Below are 24,663 nucleotides of genomic sequence, written 5' to 3' on the forward strand. Positions count from 1 at the left end.
TACCTCTTAGCTATAGGACTGAATCATCTGAAGCCTTCTCATCTACTACAGTCCAACATCTGTTGGCTTAACATAGTTTGCAAATGAAGACGACTTTAGTAGCCCAGCTGAGCTGGCCGTGAAGCAGCTGGACGTGGGGAGCAGCAACGTCTAACAGTGATCCAGTAATACACACCTGGGGCAACGGCATCCTGATAGCCATGGCTGCTCCCGAGGCACCTGTTCTGTCAGGGTTCTTGAGTCACCTCAGCTGAATCTAGCATTTAATCTCACCCACTACAAGTAAACAAATACTATGACTAGTGTCATAGTAAATTACATGTGTGATATCCACCATAACCCAGGGTCAGCTTACCTTTAAACTGTGGTATCTCCCCTGTGGGGCTCTTAGGCAGTCCCTTATGGCATGCATCACTAGTCAAGGCCACAGTAACTCCACAGCTTCCAAGCAAAAAGCCTATTTGTTGACTTCCTGCATCCTGATAGACATCAAAATAAAAGCAATACATAACGTTGGTTAGAAGTGACTACACAACAAAAATATTTTTGTCCTTTGGCATATCATCTTGCGAGGAATACAGTCTCTTTCCTTGAAACAACTTAACTGATTAGCAAAACTGATTTGTAAATTCACATAGGAATTCCACAACCTAGATATTTTCTCACCTGTAACAACATAAATTATACAGAGAACTGAAGTTATCAGTTGGTGTCTGCTCTCTCAACTCTTCAGAAATGATGAGAGCCTGGAAAGAGTGGCTGATACACCCGAGAGTTGTGTTGCCACCCAGAGGGACCTTGACGTGCTGGTAGGAACCTCGAGGGATTCAATAAGAACTGCAAAGTCATGCACCTAGGAAGGAACAACCCCAGGCACTTGTACGTGCTGGGTGGGCATCCAGCAGGAAAGCAGATTTGTAGCAAAGGACCTGGGGGTCCTGGTGGACACCAAGTTGAGTATGAGTCATCGACGTGCCCTTGTGAGAAAGAAGGCTTAATGGTATTCTTGGCTGCATTAGTCAATCTATTGCCAGTAGAATGAGGTAAGTTATCTTTCCTCTCTACTCAGCACTGATGAGGCTAAATCTGGAGTACTTTTCATTTCTGGGCCCACCAGTACAAGAGAGGCATGGACACACTGGAGAGAGTCCAATGAAGGGCCACAAAGATGATGCAGGGACTGGAGCATCTCTCCTGTGAGGAAAGGCTGAGAGAGCTGGGACTGTTCAGGCCGGAGAAGAAAAGGTTCGGGGAGATCTCATCAATGCATACAAATATCTGAAGGGAGAGTGTAAAGAAGATGGAGCCAGGCTCTTTTCAGTGGTGCCCAGTGACAGGACAAGAGGCAATGGGCACAAACTGAAACACGGGAGGTTCCTTCTGAATATAAAAGAACACTTTTTTACTATGAGTGCTAACTAAGCACTGAAATAGGTTGCCCAGAGAGGTGGTGGAGTCACCATCTTTGAAGATATTCAAAATTCATGTGGGTAAGCTGCTCCAGGTGTCCCTGCTTAAGCACGTGGGTTGGATAAAACGGCATCCAGATGTCCCTTCTAGCCTCCACCATTCTGCAATTCTGTGGTTCTGTGATGATTCTAGGAAATAATACGGGTTATAGATACTCCCTCTTGGAGAATGCTTTCAACTTTAGAGATGTTATGGTGGACATACAGTGGTGACAGTATCACTGTTTATGCTGATCTAATCTGATTTGTCAATAACCATTTCATTGAGTAGTTGTACACATAGTTCAGGAGCACTACAGATAGTCAAGTGCCCATTAAAGAAAGCACACTACGTTTTACTGTCATCAAGAAGAAATGGGTATTGAGGCTAAAAAGTCATGTAATGATTTTCAAGTCTAGGCCATAGCTGTTCCTTGAGGGCTGTTGTGCTTCCACAGCATTATGTCTGCTTTACTTATAGTGTCTTGTCATGATTCTTTCATGAACTTTACATCTATCCATTAGGCTCTTCAACAGAGAAAAGCCCTGGACATAAATACACACAGAAGAATTAACCCTTTCTTCACACAATGATTCTAGAGAAAAAAGCCTACAGTTTCAAAAGATCGAATTAAAATATCTTTCAAATCAACCATAACGCATACTTAACCATGGGAGCAACCAGAAATACAGAACAGTTGCCTTAATATGTTGATTCATTCAAAGCAAAACTGCATGATGAGCCTGAAAACTTATCTGACTATTTTCAATGCATTTTTTTTGTAGTCAAATAAAGCAATTTAAAGTGGAGAAACAAGGAAATCGGAGGAAAAACAAAAGCTTATTTGTTTTCCATAGCAACACAAAATAGGCATATAGCACCAATTATCAGAACTTGGATAGCTGACTAAACAATGCGGGACGATAACCTGATCTATCAAACCTATGCTATGTAACTCCTTCAATCCATAATTACTGCGTTTGCTTTTGCTCTGTTGCACTATTACCAGAATGAATGTAAAACCAGGAAAAATTGACAAGGTACTGTTTCAGGAAAGCTTTTTAACATTAAGCGTGTTCATTTTTTTTTTTCCCCAATAAAAATCTAAATGAGAGCAGTAGCCTTTGAACAACAGAGAAAAAGACTGGTATCCATCAACGATGTTTTGGGGAGCATGTTGATCTCACAGTGCCTTCACCGCAAAGATCCTTCCACAAAAGTCCTTCCTTGTGGGCCCTCATAAGGAACAGCAGAAAGATGAGGACTGGAGTGCTCCAGAAGACAACATCACTTCTTGGGCAAGACATGGCCTCTGAGATGTGCTACTCTGCCATGTATAATGGAGGGCCACCAGTTTCTTAAAACATCCTATGTATACTTCCATTACCCCAAATTTCCCCCTAACTACCAATTTTTTTAAACAGAATTGAACATAAATTTCACAATCAAATGCAGGAGCTGCATCACTCTGAATTTTAAATTAAAGTCAAAATCTTGTTTTAAGTTTATGCCCTATAAAAGACTGCTAGCAAGCTGTTTCACCACTGTACCAAGAAAATGCACACTCTCAAGTACTAGATCTCACTTCATGCAAGACCTTGCAAGAAACTAACTTAATAAATTCCCGTTTAGAAACCTAACACATATAAACCAGTAGAAACTGTGGACCTTAGAGCATCAGCATATCACAGCCCTGGAGGATGCATCATTTAAGAGGTGATCTGCCAAGCTCTTCTCATAACAAAACAAAACAACAGGAAAAGGAAATTTATATCAACAGTTCAGGTTTTCTAGATAACACAAGAAATAATGACTGTGCTTTCACTTAGTGCCACACCAATTCTTCTGGAGCATGTCCACTTAAAAATTATTCATTCATTCGTAGCACTCCACACACAAGCAGGGAGAATAGCGTATAGATTATCTAACATAATCTACCCACACATCATAGACTCTTATAACAGACTTCATTTTAGGTCAGGACAACCACATTTCAAATCGTATTAAAACCTTCAACCCATTTTGTTCTGTACAGTTATTTCTTTCATTTAAGGACAAAATGGTTAAACAACTACGTGATGCACCTCTACCACAGGAGATAAGGAATAAAATCCCCAAGCACAGACAATAGCCAGGGCGGTTTTCAGACTTTCATTTTCTATGACATGCCTTTGGTTTCCACAGTAAATCCTGCCTTGCAAGAAAAAAGTAACTCAAGATGCTGCAGGAGAGGTTCACGATAGACGCTGTTCTCAATAGCTACAGGAACTCCAGTTGAGGATCACACAACATGAACACTATGAAGCTTTCTGGTGGTCTGCTAGCCTGTGTTGGTCGTTCCCACTTCCAATGTCATTCTCACACCTCCTAACTAATTATCACTGCCTCCTGCCTGCTTCTGGTGGCTTCATCCCAACTTAGAAGCAGAAAGTACTGCAGAGAGTAGAGATGGAGAAGGGGTGAACATTCCTCTCCCTGTGTAGGCGCCCCAGTGACACCTGCTGCCCTGCAGAAGCAATTGTTTCTAACTACCCAAATGGTGGGAGGTCTGAAACCATCTGAAGCCGAGAGTGTTATATATCCCACAGACACACTGTAACCTTACCTAAAACACTCAAGTATGTAAATGTGATAGTCTTTGCTGTTCCTCATGCCTCAGAATGACAGACCCAGAGCAGTGAGTGCCTTAGGCAAAATTTGTAAGTTTGAAAAATGAATCATAGAATCCACTAGATTGGAAAAGGCCTTCAAGATCATCAAGTTCCACCACCAACTTGACCTCCTGAGCCCCATCACTATACCATGTCCCTTAGTGCTATGTCCACACGTCTCTTAAATACCTCCAGGCATGGGGACTCCATCACTTCCGTGGGCAGCCCATTCCAACGCTTGACCACCCTTTCCATGAAGAAATTCTTCCTGATGTCTAGTTTAAACCTCCCCTGGCACAACTTGAGACTGTTTCCTCATATCCCATCACTTGTCACCTGAGAAAAGCGACCTACACCTTCCTCACTGCAACCTTCCAGGTAGTTGTAGAGAGTGATGAGCTCTCCCCTCAGCCTCCTCTTCTCCAGACTAAACAGGCCCCATTCCCTCAACCTCTTCTCATAACTCTTGTTTTCTGGTCCCTTCACCAGTTTCATTGCCCTTCTCTGCACATGCTCAAGCAACTCAATATCCCTCTTGCAGTGAGGTTTGAGTTGAAAATTGAGTCATTTGTGAGAAGCAGTCAAAGCTTCCATATGGCAAGGAAAGACTTCTGACTTTAGGAGTATTGATTCTTTCAGATTTCAGAGACTAGCTATTGAGCTATCGGCATCCCTTCTGAGTAATGTAAAATGAATGTCTGCAATGTTGAAAACTGCTTTGTAAGTAAAAAGAAGAAATCAAATCACCTACTGCTGAAAAAAACCCACAACCCTCTCCCCCATAAATAAAAGCACCCTCTGCCCTTAAATGGAATATATTTTCAAGACATACTGTTTTGTCAGCACCGTTATTTGCTATTTTGGTAGATTATGCTAATCTGCTACTTTGACAAACCCTCACTTGCCACAAACACTTTATTTTGCTGAATTTTGTTGGGGTGGAAGAAAACCTCACAGCTCCAGCAGAGACCAGGTGAAACAAAAGAATGAACGCAGTCCCAAGCGCAGATGGGGAGAGACTTTCCATTGATGCTCATTGTCAGAAGCCTCCACAATTCACAGTTTGAAATGACAAGTAGTACAGGTGGAAGGCAAAAGATACAGCTGAGGCATTGTAGCATGAGGTTTGAGATGAAATGCTGACTTTGGAACTACCATTTTACATTTCTTGAAGGCATCACACTTGCTGAAGTATGAAAAAATGAGGTCTGCATAGCTTTAGACAATGTCTGCACACACCTAGAGAGATCAATCTTGCAGATGAAGCGAGCCAGAAATCCTCTCTGCTGTAGGTAGCCATTCAAGGTTCTCTAAAGACTTTTATTAAAGGTCCCCTAAAGGTTTTCACCACTACCTGGAGGCAAATTGTCTTCTTCCTGCTGCAGAGAGTGATAATTCATTGTCAGGATAAAAAATCCCACGTGTGGCTGCATTTCAGCATGCTGTTAATGTCATTTTTGTAATGCTTTGTGAGAGTATCTGTGTGAAGGAAAACAATTATGTTCCCTTCTCTGTGCATGAGAGTGCATCGTCTTCCATCTAATACGGAAGGAAGGAAGAGATAGCCACTGCAAAGGTTGGGCTGGTAAAGGTTACTCCTGTCCACTTCAAGTCCCAGACTGGTTTCAAATGAGAATTATGTAGCAATACCTTGCAAAATGAACTAATTTTTTGTTGTTGTTGTTGTTACAATGCTTATTTGAGCTCCATTTGCCTTTACCCTAACAAACAGAGCAACCATCAGACGCAAAGCCCAAGCACCAGTACCTTTAAAACAAAAGTGAAAAGGAATCAAGGAAACCCTCTGTTTTAAAAATACAAATATCAAAGATCTTAATAAAAATAATCAAACACAAAGCAGATGCAATTTTCATGACCAGCTTTATGAGGAAGAAATCAGCTGTCTCATCAGAGAGAGCTTTGGTATCTGGTTGTAATTTTCATGTGAAACATGTAACTGTGAGCAGTCTAAATGTCCAAAAGTCTTAATGAAAGCAGGACAACAGTTATTTTTGGCAGGGGACACTGGACGAAACACGATATTCTCTGTAGGAAACTACCATTTCCTAAACTTGAAAACACAAAAACAAAATGTAGACTGTAAGGGACCTGAGGTTCACGGTGACCAGCTGAGCAAAGACCTCTGCTCAGTGCCTGCAGAGGGGAGGGTGGGCACGGCGCTCACACGGTTCCGGCAGTGTGTGCCAGGGGTTCAGCAGGGCTGAGGCTGGACGACTGTGCCACCAAAAATAAAATATATGGCATTTTATGCATGTTTTAAATCTAGCAAAGAAAGTTTGTTGTCAAAAGCTGTTCAAAACTATGTCAATTTCCAGTGTTGCTGGAACTCTGTGGATGTTTCAGTGTATCAGGTACAGCACTATAATGATGAAAGCAGGAAGGAAACACAGCTTGTTTTACCTCGAGCTCTGAAGATGTCTGAATACTAGAAAAAGTGTCGAGGTGTATTTCCTTTGGAATACAATCCTGCCTTCAAATGGCAGAAAAGACTGGGACAACTTCTCTGTTTTTTAAAAGATGTATCTCGCTGGCTACTGTTAAAGCTTTAATAACCTAACTTTTCAGGATTTAATAAAAAGAGCTCCTGGAAAACAGTTTTTACCCTCAACAAAACATCCATTTGATATTTTTTTTGTGTGTCCGGGAGTGGGTATCTCTGAACTTCCTATAGAAACACGTAAGAATATTTTAAAATCACATTGTCAAAGCCAGCTTCTGGAAGAGTACAGAAACACTTCCAAGAAGCACATGTAGCATTAAGTCTAACAGGGTAGGAAATAATGATTGAGAAATAGTTTATATGCTTTCATGTCATATTCTGTTACAAATGTTCGCCTCCTATGACAAGAAAGCCATAAAGAGCTATGTGGGATCACTGTTCACATATTCACAGAAAGTGATTGAGCATAACTACAAAAATGCTTGGAGGACAAAAATGTTATTTTGAGATTCAAACAGATTAGCTCCCCTGACTGTATCAGAGCAAAATAATAAGAACTTTCATGGTGCCCATCAAATGGAAAAAAACAACCTGCAAAATCTAAAGAAAAGGAAATTGAAAACATTTTAAAATCTTTTCATAAGGGGAATAGTAAGCCACTATATGAACTAGAACTTGAAATGTCAAAAATCCTGTATCCGCTACTTTGATGGCACGTTCTGTGATACCTAGTTTGCAATTCACATCGCATCATGTATACAATGCGCCAATTCAGAATACTCCAGCTTCTGATAAGATTAACCAAAGTGGCAGTTCTGAAGGAAGAGATGTTGCATACAACACACTAAAAAGGGACCCATACTCATTTACTAATTTTGGGAAACATAAAGAAATAGATTTTGGGCAGAGGGACTATTGTAAAAAACATAGCCCGTAATCTAAGGGATGAGGATTAGTTACAAAAAATTTTGGAAGTGATCACGATACACATATTTCAGTGGCATTAGTGCAGGAAAAGAAGATGAAATAAAACATGCTGTTTATTCTATTGTGACTGTAGAACCCCTGACTGCTTCTTCTAGAACAAAGAGTTAGCTCTGATGTTAAAAAAAAAAAAAAAAAAAAAAAAAAAGCTTGAGATTTCAGTTTTTAATTTTAGATCTGATTTTCCCAGTCCAAAAAGCCAAAACCATGCTGACATGAATGCCCAGTCCCAGGTGCTTGCTAGACACCCGAAAGTGTTCTCAGAATACCAAAAGTGAAGAACCCTGCACAGAATCCAGTGAACCCATCCCAACTGCCATGCCAGACAGGTCTCTCTAAGTCCTCTGGGGAAGTACAACAAATTCTAGGTATTTTGTCAATACGAAGATGAGATACAGAAGCAAGATGAGATGGACCATCACCTAATGGACCAACCAGAAAATAACTCTGTCAAAATCTAAAAAAGAAAAATACACTCATGATACAAAGAGTAGGGAATACACACCAAATGTATGGGCTACTAAAACAGAAGTCTTTACTTCCATACATGCATAGATGCCTGCAGAGTAATACCTTAGCCAAAAGGCTACCTGGCTGCAAGTATTACTGTTCCATTTTAAACTGCCAGGCACAATTGGCACAGAGCTGTGAAAAACTCCTCCTTATGAAAATGCAGAACAGTATTAAAGTTGCTAACACAAGTTTTTAATACTAAAAATGTGCTGATGAATACTAAAAATGTGCTCATGAATTCCCTGAAACAGCTCATCCTGTATCAAGTTGTTATTCTGTAAGCCTGTATTAGCCTGTAATATAATTGTTGGTCTATTTGTTAGTTCACATCTCTGTCTTCCAAAAATCAAGCCAAAAAAAGGTATGCTGCCAGAATTTACTGAAGCGTGAAGAAGAGAGAACAAATAATGGCAAAGCATAAAAGAACAGCCTAGGCCATTGTGAGATGACACAAATGACATCTTCCCACGGACGCCAGAAGCAATCCGCTGCCATTTGACCAAGCAGAGGTATTCCTTCTGGGACTACCCAGAACATGATTTTCATCTCATTGCTTCCACTCCAGTTCCTTCTCCATATAAACAAATGCAGAAATATTTGCAATAGTATACGCTGTGAGATTGCATAGTTTTATTTATAGATCATAGATCATGTTGCTTTTTTAATTATACTGCTGACATCTCTGTTATTGTTTTATCAGTGCAATATTTAAACATTAGGGAATGATCTTGGCAACAGTTAAACAGTCTGAGCCTGTAGTTATTGCCTTATATAAATATATATATATATATACATGTGTAAGTATGTATTTTTATATATATACATATGCACACATAAAAAAAAATCAAGGTTCAGCCAAATTAGGGTAAGTTATTAACGTGACATAGGGTATTTACTTGGACAGCTGGATTTTATAGCTTACTGGATGGATATGGTATCAGATGTTCTAAAATAAATCTGATTTATACCTATCCATATACTTTAACATGCAATTAAACCTTGGAAAATAAGCAACAGGGAAAGACATACCAGATTTTTCTTTTTTTATCCCTTAAAGTCACATTGCTTCTTTTTTGTAAAATGAAAGTCAAGTTAACTATGTGAGCATTCGGTATGATCTTACAATGTATATAGTCTGTTTGCCTTATTTTGGTGACTCATTTAAAGCAGAAATAATGCATCACTTCATGCAACTACTTCAAACTATCTTAAGGTACTGCACTCATATATGAAAGCATGGTGATAGCCTGATGCAAATGCAGTATATTTCTACTAAAATCATGACACTCATTCCAGAATCAAGCCCACTTAACAAACAAACTAGCATGAACTTATTCCCCAAAGTGGATTAAAGAACACATGTTGTGTGGACAATTCCAGACCAAATACTTAAAGTAAGGCATTATTAGTGCTAGCTAATAACAAAGGAATTATATAAGGGGACATTTGGGAGAACCTTAGAATGAGCATTGCTGCCAGCCATGCTAAAATTAAGGGGATATAACAAAAAGAGCTTGGAATGGATAAACACGTTTCATTATATTTACAGCCTCAAAGGTATGCATCCTCAGAAAAAAATGCATGTTCAGCAGCATCAGTGTAACCTTCCCAGCTGTGGCTCTCCAGTACCACTGAGCCCCCTCCCCTCATTGCCCCCAAGTATCTCTTCAACCTGAAACTGTTATACCTGTCTACTAATATTTTCCCAGAAACCAGTGGTGGAATCTGCACCAACACTACATGTGAAATGTTTTTGATTAGCCATGGTCAGTTTCAGCTACGAATGTATGCCCCGTGGCAAGAATTCACAAACTAGCTTTGCTCAAAGGCCATCCTTAGCAGAGATGACAGTGGTGACGGAAGCTTCAGGATACAACTGCACATATAAACACAGGAGAAGGCATTTCAATAACTGCTTTGAAGTAGCACACAAAGCACTAGGGGCATTATAACATAGCTTTGGTTGCAGGGACAGGTGGAAAATCAGCAGTTGCTGCCAATGATTCATTGTCAATGGCCAACATCAGAACGCTATGAGAGGCTACAAAGATAATCCATCTAGGGCAGGCAAAGCTGTTCTCTTGCAAAATTTTCCTCTCCTTTCCCAGGCAGACCTGCATTTGCTGAAACTGCAAGCACATCTTGAGATTTGCCATCACAGAAAAGAAGGAACTATATATAACTCACCACACAGCACTATCTTTGTATCTGTAGATTCAGAGCTAGTTAACCACAAATGTACTCAGAAGTTGGATTCAGTTGTGATTCATTCTGACATAAGTTTTAAAAGGTAGTATAGAGAAGAAATTCTGTTCCCTACCTTTCTTGTAAGTGGCACTTCAATAGGAACGGGGACAACTTCTGCAAGCAGGCAGCCATAAAATGCTACCATGAAAGCAGCGGGATCATTGTTAGGGAACACGAGTGTTACCTGAAACAAAGAGACATACGTTAAAGATTTTCTGAAATGCATGTTTTATTACAGGTTTCAACTAACAATAGCTGGAGTTTCTATGCTTCTTTTGGGAGAGAGGTGATTACAGAAACATTTCTACAATAATTACTCAAATACCTAACGAAAGATGAATGAGGAATCAGAAGGAATTTATTCTGATACGCGCTCCTTTTGTGAACATTTTCACTTAGGTTGTAGTTAAATATTTTCGTGCTGCATTGTTTCCTACATTGACAACACCTTTCATCTGATTTTCAATTTACTGATTGCTTTGCAGATATTAAAGAACCAAACAAATGGAATTAATAGAATTTTACATTCTAGTTTAGTATTTGCTTAATGTTACTGAAAACAAAGTGGATCTGCGACCAGTTCAGATTATGCAGACTTATTGTGTCATTATGTCAATCACTAACAATTATGTGTTGTCTCCGTATGCTTTGCCTCACACAATAATTTTATTTTAGGACTGGACTGTTGTCCAAGCACAGTCTGAGAGAGTGAACACAAATAGCTGATACCTACAGAACCAAATGTCATGTCCAGAGCTGGTAAGATAATGTGAAGCTGGTAAAAGGGCTGGTAGGCATGTCCTATGAGGAGAGGTCTGGGACATTTGCTTTGTCTAGTTTGGAGAAAAGGAGGCTAAGGTAACCTCGTTGCTCTCTAGAATTTTCTGAAGAGGGGAAGCAGAGAGGGAGGTGATGGTTTCTTCTCCCTGGAGCACAAAGCTGCACTAAGGGAGGTTCAGACTGGACATTAGGAAAAATTTATTCACCAAGAGGGTGGTCCAACACTGAAACAGGCTTCCTGGAGAGGTGGTTGATGCCCCAAGCCTGTCAGTGTTCAAGAGGTGTTTGGATAATGCCCACATTAATATGCTTTAACTTTTGGTCAGCCCTGAAGTGGTCAGTCAGTTGGACTAGATGATCTCTGTAGGTCCCCTCCAACTGAACTATTCTATTTCTATTCAATTCAATTCGATTCGATTTAATTCTAGGTCTGGACTTGCTAAACTTCACAGCTTTAGGGCTAGGGAATTATTTAGATTAAAGAATGCCAAGAAAACATAAGACATTATAGCAAATCACCTGTATGCTCATGAGGTGCCTTTCATCCCCAGATGTGCTGAACTGGGCAGCTTACTTCTATGGGTGCTGCAATCTCTTTAGGTCATCCAGGGACAAAACAGAAGGATAAATGAGATTGCATGATCTAACTGAGGATCCAGCAACCTGGAGAGTCCACAGCTCTCCTTGCCATCAATTAGTGGTTAAAGACCTCAGGGGCTGGATCCTGTCTGTATTTTTATTTTCATTCAGTCAGATGCATTTTCTCAACTCATGTCTTCAACAGCTGTAATGAAGCTGGTAACTCTACCTCAGGGCTGACAGAAGTGGCATGCAAGAGGCGTTCCACGTGACTTCTAACTTAACTCCTTTGGGTTTGCACACAGGATCAGCGTTCAGCACCTTACAGTTTGCTGAAACTACATAATAAGTCTTCAGTTTTGACTGATTTGATATCCATAGGAGTTACACGTTTCAGTCTCTTGGAGCAAAACCATAGTGTTTTATACCCTTGCCAAGATTCAGTTACTGTAGATTAAAAGTGTTCTCAGTGTTTTCATATGGCTTCAAAGATGGTTCCCTTCCATAAATTAAATTGATTTCTTCAAACTAGAAGAAATCTAATTATGTCCAAGGGGGTCAAAAATATCTCTGTTTTTAAGCTGAAGACTTAAAACTTCAGGAACTTCATAGAAAATATACTGCTATCATATCTGTATCCTAGCACAAGAAACAATACAACTGCACAAGATGGCTGTGCAGTTTAGTATATATTTTTTCTGTACACATACCATAAATATCCACAAGGGAAATGGAAGGAAAGGGTTTTTGCTAGGTACACTGCAGGGATAGCAGTTTGCTGAGCCCAGCACACATCTGAAAGATGTTGAAAGATCCCAAAAGGTACTTTGAGGATTGTTATTTTTTGTGTTGCTCTTTGTTTACATACACACAGTGAAGGTTTAGCTGGGAATCTTTTCAAAGGAGCTGACAGAGGTGAAAAACTCACTAAAGTCCAGTGGGAATGAGGCATTAACTTCCCCTTCAAAAGACATTAATCACTAGCAGACCTGTACCAAATAAACAAATAGCATGGTAACAGCAAAAAGGGATAAGGCTGAAGGAAAATGAAATATACAGTGCGTTTATGAGAATCTGTTTATCTGGAAGATGTATTAGAGGGCAAGCTTAATTTCCAGGCAGCTGTCTGGGATGACACGAGTTTAAATTTCTGTAGATACTATAGAAGGCAAATGCAGTCCTTTGAGTGTTATAATTATATCAGAACCAGGGACTCACATAGAGGCACAATCACCTATTCTTTTGTCTCGGACAAAGAAACTAAAGAGTAATGTAATAGGAGTCATGAAAAATAGAGATTGCATTGATAGAAGATGATTTTAAAGGGGGAGAGCCCTTTCTGAGTTTTATATCATATTAACATAAGGAAACAACTACCCTCTGATTTAGAAAAGATCACAAATATGCACAAATGTATTTCATTTAGCATTTCAAAAGTACCTTTAACTGTTGTCACACAAAATACATTATTTAGAATAAAAAGTCATCTTCAAAGAGGTCAGAAAGCTTTTATGTTATTACAACAGGGGGATAACAGCCAGAATAACAGCCTAGAACATCAGTACAGTAACATCTCATCTTCCACATGAAGCGGCTTTAAAAGATTGTGTTTCTGTTACACAGAGATGCTAAGCAAGATGTTTTTACAGCACAAGCATATGCTTTCAGCACTCAGCCATAAACATTTGTTTCTCTGTAATCTAGGTGGACTTATTTTAGAAGGACTGCAATTTGTTACGTATGTGTCCTGCACTAGCTAAACTTCCAGCTTTCAGACTGAATTATCCACAAATCTTTTCCTAACATTAGAAGATGTCAGTGGTTGCTGCAGTAAATTAATGCAAAGATGGGCAGTTAGCAGACAACAGGGAGAGAGAGGCACACGCACACTAACTGTATCTGAACTTTATTCCATTTAGAGCCTTCTGGGTGGATTCTCTTGATGCACACACTTGAACAACTTGCTGCTTCTGCTGTTGCTTAGATACACACTTGTAAATCAAGTAAAAGAGATTCTTCAGATGGCTGAATGCCATTGTAGGAAGCAATTTAGATTAAGGATCTAGAGATCCTTTAGTCAAATACTTTATGATTTATTTCCAAAAGAAACACAGAAAGGACTGTCAGGTTTCTTTTTTCTTTTTTTTTTTAATTCATTTTTTTTTCTGTGAAGCTTTACTGCATGCTCTCATTTTTGAAGACGTATGAAAAGCGTAATGCATATCAACACATTTTTCACATATGGCACAAAAGGACCAAGTAAACCAGCAGTTTGACAATTGCTTTCACACTGGAAGAGGAATCCTTAATTTCACATTCAAAACTCTAATCACAAGGTTGTGACTAAAATGCGCATTTCTGACAGATCCGTTCAGGAATCTCCATTCCATGACTTAGAGCCAACCTGGAATGGGACCTGTAGAAATTTGGATACACACTGTGGCAGAGAAAAGGGGTAGCATGAAGGCAGCAGACTAGCTCTGTATCCCTTGCCCTCTGTGGATGTTATATATTCACCTAGATACAGCCTCCAGCAGTAGCTGAATCAGATTCAAGAACAAGGAATGGAAATACTCTCCACATTACCAGTCAGCATAATTTATTTATTTAACTGGCTGCCAAAATGTGCTTAGCTTGTTTGTGTTTGTCCTCCACAATGCTCCTCTTTTTTCTACCATCTCAACAACTACAAAGTCATTAGTAAGTACGTTTTACCCACACGACACCTCCAGGCTCTACAGGCAAGCTTTTGCTAAACAGACGGCTGTTCCACGTCCAAAAATCACTTTCCATGGGAACGTTTATTGCTGATGTTGCCACAACTTCAAGTTGCTATTCAGCGAATACTAGCTCACATTATTTAATATGCAATTCAAAACATCTGTCTGAGTGATCAGCCCTTTTCTGAGTAAAAGGCAGACTTTCCTCCACCCCCAACATTTAACTTCATTAATTTCCCCTGGGCACCCAAATACCTCATTCCTTCTTTGTCAACCCAGGATCTGAATTATTAATAATTAAAAACCATTGAGATACTCACCCTGTCTCCAGGTCGTACCATTGGTTCTTGTTTTGTGCCTAATTTATGTAGTATATTGTAAGCAACCTTCATACTTCTGGTCCAAAGTTTGCCTATTAACACAAAATTTGTAAAATTAATTTTAAAATTCTGCATGTTTTACAAGATTATTAAAGGGAAAGAATGCCTGAGCAGTGGAAGAAATACTTGGAAAATGTATATGAATTTTCCAACTAAATGTGATACCACTGCTGCAACTAATGGAAATATTTAAATACGTATCAGATATTTTCTTTGAACTTCAAGAAAGCAGCATTTTTAAGACCAAAAAAAAAAAAAAAGAAAAAAAAAGAAGTAGTTTTCTTGCTTTGCAGTGAATTGGATCTGGACTCCAAAAGTCAGCTGTTAGAAGTGGCTGGAATACCAGGAAGTCCAGACAGACTATTAGCAAGCTGCAAAAGCTGCCTTTCGGTCCAGACTGTGCTGTGCAAGGGTACTTCCCTCCGAGGGTATGATACAGAAATCATAATGGCACTTTTCCTACTCCAAGACACCAAAGGAAAAAGGAAAGGAGTCCCAAGAAGGAGAGACAAGGAAAAAAAAAATCAACAAACAGAAAACACCCCACAGCCAAAGGGGCACACTGAAGCAGCAGGGACCCTCTGATCCTTAGCACACCTGTAAGACGAGCTGCACTTTTAATTCTGGACCTTCTTCAATTTAATTTGGCTTTTACTTCTCCCCCACTCCCACACAGTCCTTTCCCTCAGTTTCATTTCACTTGCATCCAGGTATCCTTCCTTTTTACCATCTCTGTTCTCCCTTGCTTCATCTCTCCATCTTCACTTACTTAGTTAATCCTCATGAAGACCTTGTCCCAATATTATTTAAAGAAAAAATGATCTCATCAAGATATCACTGGCCACATTGTGCCTTTCATTAATCCTTTAAGAGATCAGTGTACCCCGACTATGCAAGTTCTTTCCGAGAGCCTTTGTTTACAGTCCTTGTTACTTCCATTCGAATAATACCTAGCATAACAGACCTTGGTTTTGGCTGGCCCTCGGCTACTGTCTTGAAGCAGTATTCAGTCTGACAGTAACAAATCTTTAATTCATGCCCACCAATAACTTAAACAATAATAGGTTTTGACAATGGATTACCTATGGGGTTCAGCAGTTCAGGCTCCCAGACAAGCACTATTGCTATTTATAACTAAGCCAAGCAGTTTTTATAATAAATTCCTCCACATTCTGGATATGAAATGCAGTGCTGTATTATTTTAAGTGCCAATCTGATGTAAATGTAATGTATAATGAGAAGGCCAGATTTTCTGTTTTAACTCTTAAGGAAAATTGGAAGGTCACTGCTGCTTGTTATTGAGAAAGTCCGAAGTGCAATTACTTCTTATGAAAATGGTAATATTTTACCATCAAATTATATTTTGTGAAGTTTTTAATATATTTAAAATTGCTCTAGTATTTGGATGCTGAACTGCCCTGATGTTTAAAAACAAACACAAGTCAATTCTGTTCCACTGAAAACGCAGTGTGGATACAGGAATACTTCTGCAGAATTAACCATCATAACACTGCAGTGGAACTACCTGCCTTTATTGGGAAAAAGTCTTAAAAAGCATCCCTGTTGCATCAGTCAACACTTAAACTTGACCAGCAAGTGGGACAAAAACAAGGATGCCCTAAAAAAGCAAACACTCATTTTCTTAAAGGTTTCCAACATTAAAGTTTCAGTGGCAACAAACTTAGAAGAGCAATTAGTACTGATACAGAAATTTGGAGAATGGAAATGAAAAGCCTGGTAAAAGTTCTGAATGCAAGGAAGAACCATCTTTACACAAAACACTTTCATGCTTATAATGAACACTGAGATTTTGATCCCTTTTCTGAGAGACATAAGGGGCTGCTGTGAAAAGTTGTATTGGAACTATGGAGATTAAATCTGTTAAAAGTCTTAAATTTGCATTTGTGACATATTCATACTCATTTTTCATATATCAAACGTGCCATCTTGCATACAATATTTTCTTCAACATTTGAGATCTGAAGCACTATTCATATTAAAGGACTTAGATGCATTCTTTCAGAAGTACATGGGTACACACTACAACTATCTCCATGCCAGTGTAAATCAAAGTAAATGTAGAAATAAAGTTCTCTCAAAGACTAATGGGTTACTTTCTGGTAAGGCTGTAAATATTTAAGTCTAAATACATTTTGTCATGATGCTCCCTTACTTCCAAAATTTTCCTTCAGCTTCTGAAATATAGAGCATACAAGGCTGTCTCACTACTTCCTCACCTTTCTGTTTCAACACACCTTGAACTGCACAAAATAAGTCTATAATAATTTCTAGAGGTCTTCTTCCTTCCAGGCCCTCTCCTGTTCTATTTACTGTTGGAATACCAAACTATGTCAACTAACTGAGCTACCTGTATGTGCGAAAGGGTATGAAACCATGGAAAACTGGAACAAGGAAGGCAGTTTGCACTGAGCTCTGACAGAGCAGGGACATAGGGTCTCTCCTGCATCCCTCAGCGCTTCCATCTCTTCAACCCAGTGCACTCAGGCTCTGCCTGTCCCTGGCTGCTGTGGCCTCTGCTTGGCCAGCAGCGAGGAGCACTGCTGTGTGCACGCTGGCCATCTCGCACACTGATCCCAGAGTGAATCCCACACAGATCTAGACCGGGACTGTGCTCAACAGCAAGCCCGCCACTTTTCTTCTAGGTATATAGCTTCCTTCCAGAAAAGACAGAGCTGTGAAGTGAACAGCAATGCGGGAGCTGGAGCCACGAAGGCATGAGTCACCAGGGCCAGGCCTGCGACTGCTGGATGAGGCGCAACGCGAGGCCGACTGAACTGTGTGTTTATTTTGCCACCTTGCCCGTTTGGCCTGCCAACGTCACTGAAAAACACAAAGGGCTCCATGACTGTGGGATAAAAGCCCTCAGTAACAGAGGATGTTATAAAGAAGGAAATCTTTGAAGTGTTTCCTTCCTCGGTTCTGCCTAGGTTGCAATTCAGTGTAATTCTTCCTTTGTAAACTTGAGAGATTAGACGTTGCTGGGAAAAAGCTGATTGCTAAAATCTCTCCCGCAAATCCCGATGAGGAGACCTTGCCTTGACCTCAATTCTGTGCACATCTGCCCCGGGGCAGAAGGCAGACCGGTGGGGGAACCAGCTGTGCTCCATCCAAGGCTTTCACTCCGGGATGGGGCCGATCCTTGCGTGGGGGAAACCTGCTACGAAGGAACGTGAGCTGCAAAGGAAATTGCGCCGCTGGGGGCTGCTGAGGATATGGCCCTTTGTCCACAATTCAGCACAGGTCTTCCTCAGATAAACACATCGCCATCCATCTTCTAGTAAGTTGGCTTGAAGACAGAAGGGCAGAGGTAGGAAACTCAAGCAGCAGTTTCAGGCAGCAGGGGCTGGACCAGCCCACGTTTCTGCACGGCGACAGATCTCCTTTTGTCCAGCAATGCCACTGTAGCAGAAAATGGTTTTGTGCTCTCCTGTAGCGATGGAGAGCAAGCACCAGCTGGGTGCAGCTACCCCCAGCACCACTGCTGCTTCCAGACCCTGGGGCCCTTCTCATCTTTGTTTCTCTGGTCCTGTTCAACTGCCCTCCCACCTGCCTTGCCGGGGATACTGGATGCTCGCAGTACTTGTCCCTACCTGACTCTGTCGTATGTGAACTAATTTCTTGAGTTTGAAAATGAAAGCTTGGTAAGTCCTTTAGAGAGACAAGTCATTAGAGAGAAATTTGCATGTCCAGTGGCATTTTGGGCACCGGGGTAGTCTCCAGAGGGGGGCTGCGCTCCTGCGGATCCTGGGCTCTGTCAGTCACACACAAGTGTCCTGGGTAACTCAATGCCTTCAATAAGGACCTGAATTTTCCAGTTTTCAGGTCCAAAACTCTCTCTCAAACAAAGAAAACTGTTCAGTATCCAAAGAATTTCCTGAGTTGATTTGGGAAAACAAACCAAACTGGACAACATTCAGTTAACAAGTACCTTGCCACGACATGTCACTACTACAAATTGTAATCTTCCTACCCCCCATCAAGCTGCTTATTTTGGTGTTAGTTTCCAAAATCTTTTATAACTCTACAAGATACAAAGAAATCAAGGTTTTCTCCTCTGTATCTGTTATAGCCCAAGACACTTCTAATTGCTGAAGCATTTACTGAAATAAATCTTCTAATGATGATCAAATCTTCCTTAGCTGCTCCTGTCACTTGTCGCAGACATTCCCACCAGACCTGCAAGCCCTAGCAGTGTGTTCCTGCAGTGAGGCCAAGTCACCTTTAATGTTCTTCCTACACTGGCAAACCAAGTTGAGCATTCCCAGTGCCCAGCAAGTATCAGCAAGTGTGTGGTGCACCAGCTATGTCTCTGAAGCTGAGCCATGTCCTGCAGACATCACACACACACACGTAGTCAAGGCAGGAGCAAATGAAAAATGTCACCTCACATTCTGGCAGCCAAAACAAACATTGTTAATGCATGTGTGGGGCAAATATCTGTGGGTTTTGTTTGTTTGTTTTCTGCTGGAATTTTGATTTAGTTGTATAGTAGCAACTCTACAGCACTAACCACATATTCTAAATATCACTTGTAATCAGTATTGTTCTATGCTAACAGCCTATTCAGAGGGCAGTATCTTTTTCCTACAAAAATTTGCAAGCTAGTGTGAGTGAATAGCCAGTCCCATCTGGTTAAGCAACACATTATGAGGATAAAGGAAACCACCAGGTCTTAAAAAACATACAAAAAGGGATCAGTTGGTAAAAAAAAATATGATTTCCACATGACACTGAAGTAAATCCCCTTCCCCTCCACAAATCTGTAAAAGGACTATATGTTTGTGTTGAATGTAAAGAAGGTTATAAGAGAAAAGCTGCATCAGGAAGAAAACTTAAAGACAAAACAAACCACAATCAATTCCCTTATTGAATTCTGTATGCTTTTAAGAACCACACAGCACTAACTCAGCAAAACCAAACCTGTGGTCGCTTACCAATCTCCATGCACAGCAATTGCGAGACTGCCAAAACTTAACTGAAAATAATGTTGTCAAATATTCATTCTTTCAAGATCACAATATATTTCTTACACTAAACAGAAACATGAAGACATTAAATCTGGTATAAATGGCAGACTTCTTAACATGATACAGGTAAAGGGGCAGCTTTTCTGCATCGCAAAATAATAGTTACAGTTCTGCTGCTCTGCTAACCCTTTCTTCGGAAACTTTTGAGATCCACACTGAGCAGCAAATGAAGCAGGTGTCTTATTGGAAAAATATCCAAACAAAATAACAAAAATGTTTTATTGCAGAGAATAAAATACCCCAGACATACACAGAATAGAGGGAATGTTATTATTACAATACTTGATATCCCAGTCTAAATCACAATTTTGTAATATAGATTTTTAAAGCAAGCAATTTTCTTTATCTTTATTAAAGCAATAAAGGTTGAAAGTATTAACCATATTGTTGATAGATGTCTAAGGACTTAAACCATGATGACTTCTACCTCTGCAAGCAATGATTTATTTCAGAGATAAGGACAATCTGGTTATTTCGTTACTTGGTTATGAGAAGACTCTCGGTTCCCTTTACGCTCCTGGTAACTGTGAAATTCCTGGTCTAGGAGATCCTGGATGCAAGAGGATGTAGATGGCTGTGGTCACACGCCAGCTGCAGCACAGCTTGGGGGTGGCTATTTTCTGTCTGTTGTTGAGCTTCAACCATTTCAGGCTATCCCCAGTGTAACACCTCTGCTAAGACAGCATAACTTTGGCCTCAAGATGTTAATGGCTGCATTATGTGTTATTTTTTTAATGGGCAATTCATTTGAAAAATGATTTCTTTCTCCACAGAGTCAAAATGGATTAAAAAAAAAACAACAGTTCACTATCCAAAGAGCCTTTTCTGCTCTTTTCTCCTAGCTCTGCTGTTTCCAGTGGGCCTCTGATGTGTGAAACAATACACTGGAGCTACTGGAAATGGTTTAAAAAACTGATTAGAGAAAGTGTTAGATAAAGGCAATGTGAGATTCTCTGAATCCGATGCAGTTAACTGTTACTCATTTCGTTGGTTTTAATAATGGTTGCAATAAAAAAGCTCAAAACTTGCTTATTTCCAAATTACTTTCAGCTTTTTACTTTTTCCCCAGCCCTTCTGATCCTTCTTACAATAATCACTCTACAGTAAGAAAAGTAGCTGTGATAGTGTAAGTAGTATATTGGATTTAATTATCCTTTATTCATGTTTCTCCACTAAGAAATCACTAAGCATTTCATTTGTAATGCCAACAATACCAAAATCAGCTGCCTGACTACTCTGATCAACTTTGTTTGAGCAAGAAATTGTCCTTCTTTTCCTCAAAGCGTGTTAGGTTTCTAGTCAGAGTTCAGACGTACATAAAACCTTATAAAGACATCTTTCCCTCCCTTATCTCAGACATTTCTATTTATGCATATTCAGTGATTTGATTTACAAAGGGATTGTGAATAACTTAACTAAGATGCTCTCCACTTAAGCAAGTTCCCAGAGGAATAAAATATTTGAGAAATAAGGAATATTCATAGCATTTCATTCACTAGAAAGAGTTTTGAGTAACAATTACAACTGGGACAGTGAAAACAACTTGAAGAACTGAGAAAATATTTCAAAAACTTGCTTAAAAAAGATCAAGTGTAGAAGTACAGCTGTTCATTTCTTCTGTCTTATTTCTTAATCTGAGACACATGGAGGAAGACAATCCTAACATGCTATAGAAGACAAAAAAACTTGAAAAACATGCTGAAAAAGTCACAGGAGATATAAGCAATTACTAATTAGATGAATTCCTGCAGGGGAATGGGAAGGCGGAGATTAGACAAAGCTGTGCAAAGGAAAAGGATCTGGGGGTGCTGACTGATGCTTGCCTGAACATGAGCCAGCAGTGTGCCCAGGTGGCCAAGAAGGCCAACAGCATCCTGGCTGGTATCAGGAACAGTGCAGCCAGCAGGACCAGGGAGGTGATCGTCCCCCTGTACTCAGCTCTGTCTGGTGAGGCCACACCTCAAGTGCTGTGTTCAGCTTTGGGCCCCTCGCTACAAGAAGGACATCGAGGCCCTGGAGCATGTCCAGAGAAGGGCTACGAAGCTGGTGAAGGGCCTGGAACACAAGTCCTGTGAGGAGCGGCTGAGGGAACTGGGGTTGTTTAGTCTGGAGAAGAGGAGGCTCAGGGGAGACCCTATCGCTCTCTACAACTGCCTGAAAGGAAGGTGTGGGGAGCTGGGGGTCGGCCTCTTCTCACAGGTAACTAGTGATAGGACTAGAGGGAATGGCCTCCAGTTGCACCAGGGGAGGTTCAGGTTGGAAATGAGGAGACATTTCTTCTCAGAAAGAGCAGTCAGGCGTTGGGACGGGTTGCCCAGGGAGGTGGTGGAGTCACCGTCCCTGGGGGTGTTCAAGGAAAGGTTGGACGTGGTGCTCAGGGACATGGTTTAGTGGGTGACATTGGTGGTAGGGGGATGGCTGGACCATGGATCTTGAAGGTCTTCTCCAATCTTAATAATTCTATGAATCTATGATTTTTGGGGGCCAGAGAAAGGCTGCTGTAAGAACCAAGACTATGGTGACAGATGGGATGAGAATTAGCTGTGTGGATGTGAAGAAAAGTCTGTATTTGAGGAGATTTGCCCCCAGAATTATCTGCAATGATCAGACACAGAATGGCTGTACAAAACTAAAGAAATGCCTGGGTCATTTATCATACTGCGGTTACAGCCCTAAAGGCTGGCAGAATGGCAATATTGTCTACACTGATCAAGAAAGGAGGAGATGAAAATGCTTGGTGTGAAGGGAATAAGTACTCTTTCTTAGCTGTGATGTGTTTTAGCTGACAGCTACAAATCTGTCACAGGAACAGCCCTGGAACTCAATTTGGAAAGAAGGAAAGAGATCTGGAATAAGCAGTTAAACCTGTGATTCCTCCATGCAAAGACAAGAAAGTAGAAAAGATGTTTTGTATGAAAAAAGTAGGGAACAGAAGATACCATGCAGGATCCTGCTCCTATCCAGAAAGCTGAATAATGAGGATTTCCATGCAGATATTAGAGAGGATATGAGAAAAGATTGAAGCAGAAACAGTAAACAGAGATAAAATACTGAAGGCAGGGACATAATACGTCAGGAGCGAACCTCTAGAAATTTAGAATTATTCTTTAAAATCTTGAATATTTGTCAAAATTGTGAACATATGAAAAGTCCCAGATATAGAGTTTCCTTGAATTATCAAAGTACACAAAAGGAACTGTGAGATACAAACTCAGAGGCTACTGGAAGTTCTCAGTGTTGATATTTTAAAGTTTTGGTCATCTGATACAAGGAAATACGCACCACAAGGAAAGGAAGTGTCATATTAATGCCATGTGGTAGGATTTGGGGGCAGCCTCATCTTTCAAAAGTTCATTACACTGGGGCCAGGGGAACTAAGCAGGGATAAAAATTCATACATATGAATGTCTTTGCTGATTTCAAGGCTTAATTTCTGTTAGTCTTCAACTTTTTAAAATGCCATGTCCACAATTGCTCGGAAATAGTAGAGCTAAAAGGTGGCATAGTTACAGCAAAATCACTCATAAAGTCACCAATCAAATGGCACATCTGTAAACTAATTATCTTTCAAAAGCAATCATTATTCATGTAAAGAAAACTAGTAAAGGAAATTAGTAAAGGAAATTGTGATGTGTGTTACATCAAAATGGATTTACTTATCCCATGAAGAAGAATGTACACTTGAAATCTAGGTAGCAGAGAATTCACTCCATCTTCTATGAACTGTGGTTTTGTAATTTATTTTATTTATTTAAAAAAAGGAGGGGGGGGAGGGAGATTTGATTTTTTCTAACCTTGGGGAACTACTGAAAAGCAACAACAAAAATCAGTGTAGCTAAATGATAATAATGAAGAAAAAAGAAGATTTAGTCTAATTTTTCTGAGGATTTGGACAATTTAGAAGATGGATTCAGGAAGAGTTAGCTTAGGAAAGAGAAACAGGCTAGGTGGCTTCATAAGCCCCATGGAAGAGCTCCTCAGGCTTTGTTCAGCTTACAGCAATTCAGGAGAAATAGGACACATGGTCGGACTCTCTGGACAGAATCCCATATTCAGAAATGGTCTGATTCTTACTAACACCTTCATTTCCTGTCCTGTCAAATTTATTTAGGGCATTCAGTAGATGATATGAATTGCTCTTCTGCAAACATGTAATTGCAAACATAAAAATTCTTCTCTAGTTCCAAGTAAATGTCCTTAAGAAAGAAAAACATCGATCAGTGGTGAATCATCTTTGCTCCCTAATTTAAGTAACTTCTTAACTCTAAGAAGCACCTGAAGGGAAAATGTTTCATGCATGACCTTCAGTTCCTAAAGTTCTGTTACGCTTTAAAAGCCTTTAACTGTATTTGCAATCCCAAACTTGTAGCAAACATCTTTTCAGCCAAGGACTATCACTCAGCCCAAATCCTGAACAGAAGGGAGCATTCAGCAATGAACAATGCAGACACACCTCTGTATGACAGCATATAAAAATATTATTTGCACAGGACTCTAGGTCCCTGAGAAGGCAGAAATAAAAAAAAGCAAAATCATTTTTATATTCATACCAATAACATACAGAAATGTTCCAACTTGCTTTCAAAGTTTGATGGTTATTCAAAATAATTCATTTGAACATCTCACAAATGCTCTCCGAACTTCTCAAAATTAGAAGATATTTGGGAGTTATTTGACAAAGATATCCTTATGTTTGTCTCCATTTGGCCTCTCTCAGTGCAATGAACATACGGAAATAAATCGACATACAAAAGATCACACAAATATATCCTGGCAAATCTATTCCAAGGGGGCATATTTGCTAGCTGTACAACTACATATCAGGAGGAATAATTCATATTACACTTACTG

At 40.0% G+C, this 24,663-nt stretch overlaps 1 protein-coding gene across 5 annotated transcripts in view; it reads right to left on the reverse strand.

The window, feature by feature from the left end:
• Nucleotides 1-24,663, reverse strand: part of DIP2C (disco interacting protein 2 homolog C) — a 316,036-nt gene that overhangs the window by 81,650 nt on the left and 209,723 nt on the right. For all 5 annotated transcript variants that reach the window (XM_035564302.2, XM_035564300.2, XM_035564301.2 and 2 more), the window contains 3 exons: nt 14,705-14,796; nt 10,379-10,489; nt 356-479 (listed from right to left, as the gene is read on the reverse strand). In XM_035564302.2, the coding sequence (XP_035420195.1) occupies nt 356-479; nt 10,379-10,489; nt 14,705-14,796 (327 nt within the window). The remainder of the gene's footprint in view (nt 1-355; nt 480-10,378; nt 10,490-14,704; nt 14,797-24,663) is intronic.

The sequence above is a fragment of the Cygnus atratus genome, chromosome 2, assembly GCF_013377495.2.
Source record: "Cygnus atratus isolate AKBS03 ecotype Queensland, Australia chromosome 2, CAtr_DNAZoo_HiC_assembly, whole genome shotgun sequence".
Taxonomy (NCBI): Eukaryota; Metazoa; Chordata; class Aves; order Anseriformes; family Anatidae; genus Cygnus; species Cygnus atratus.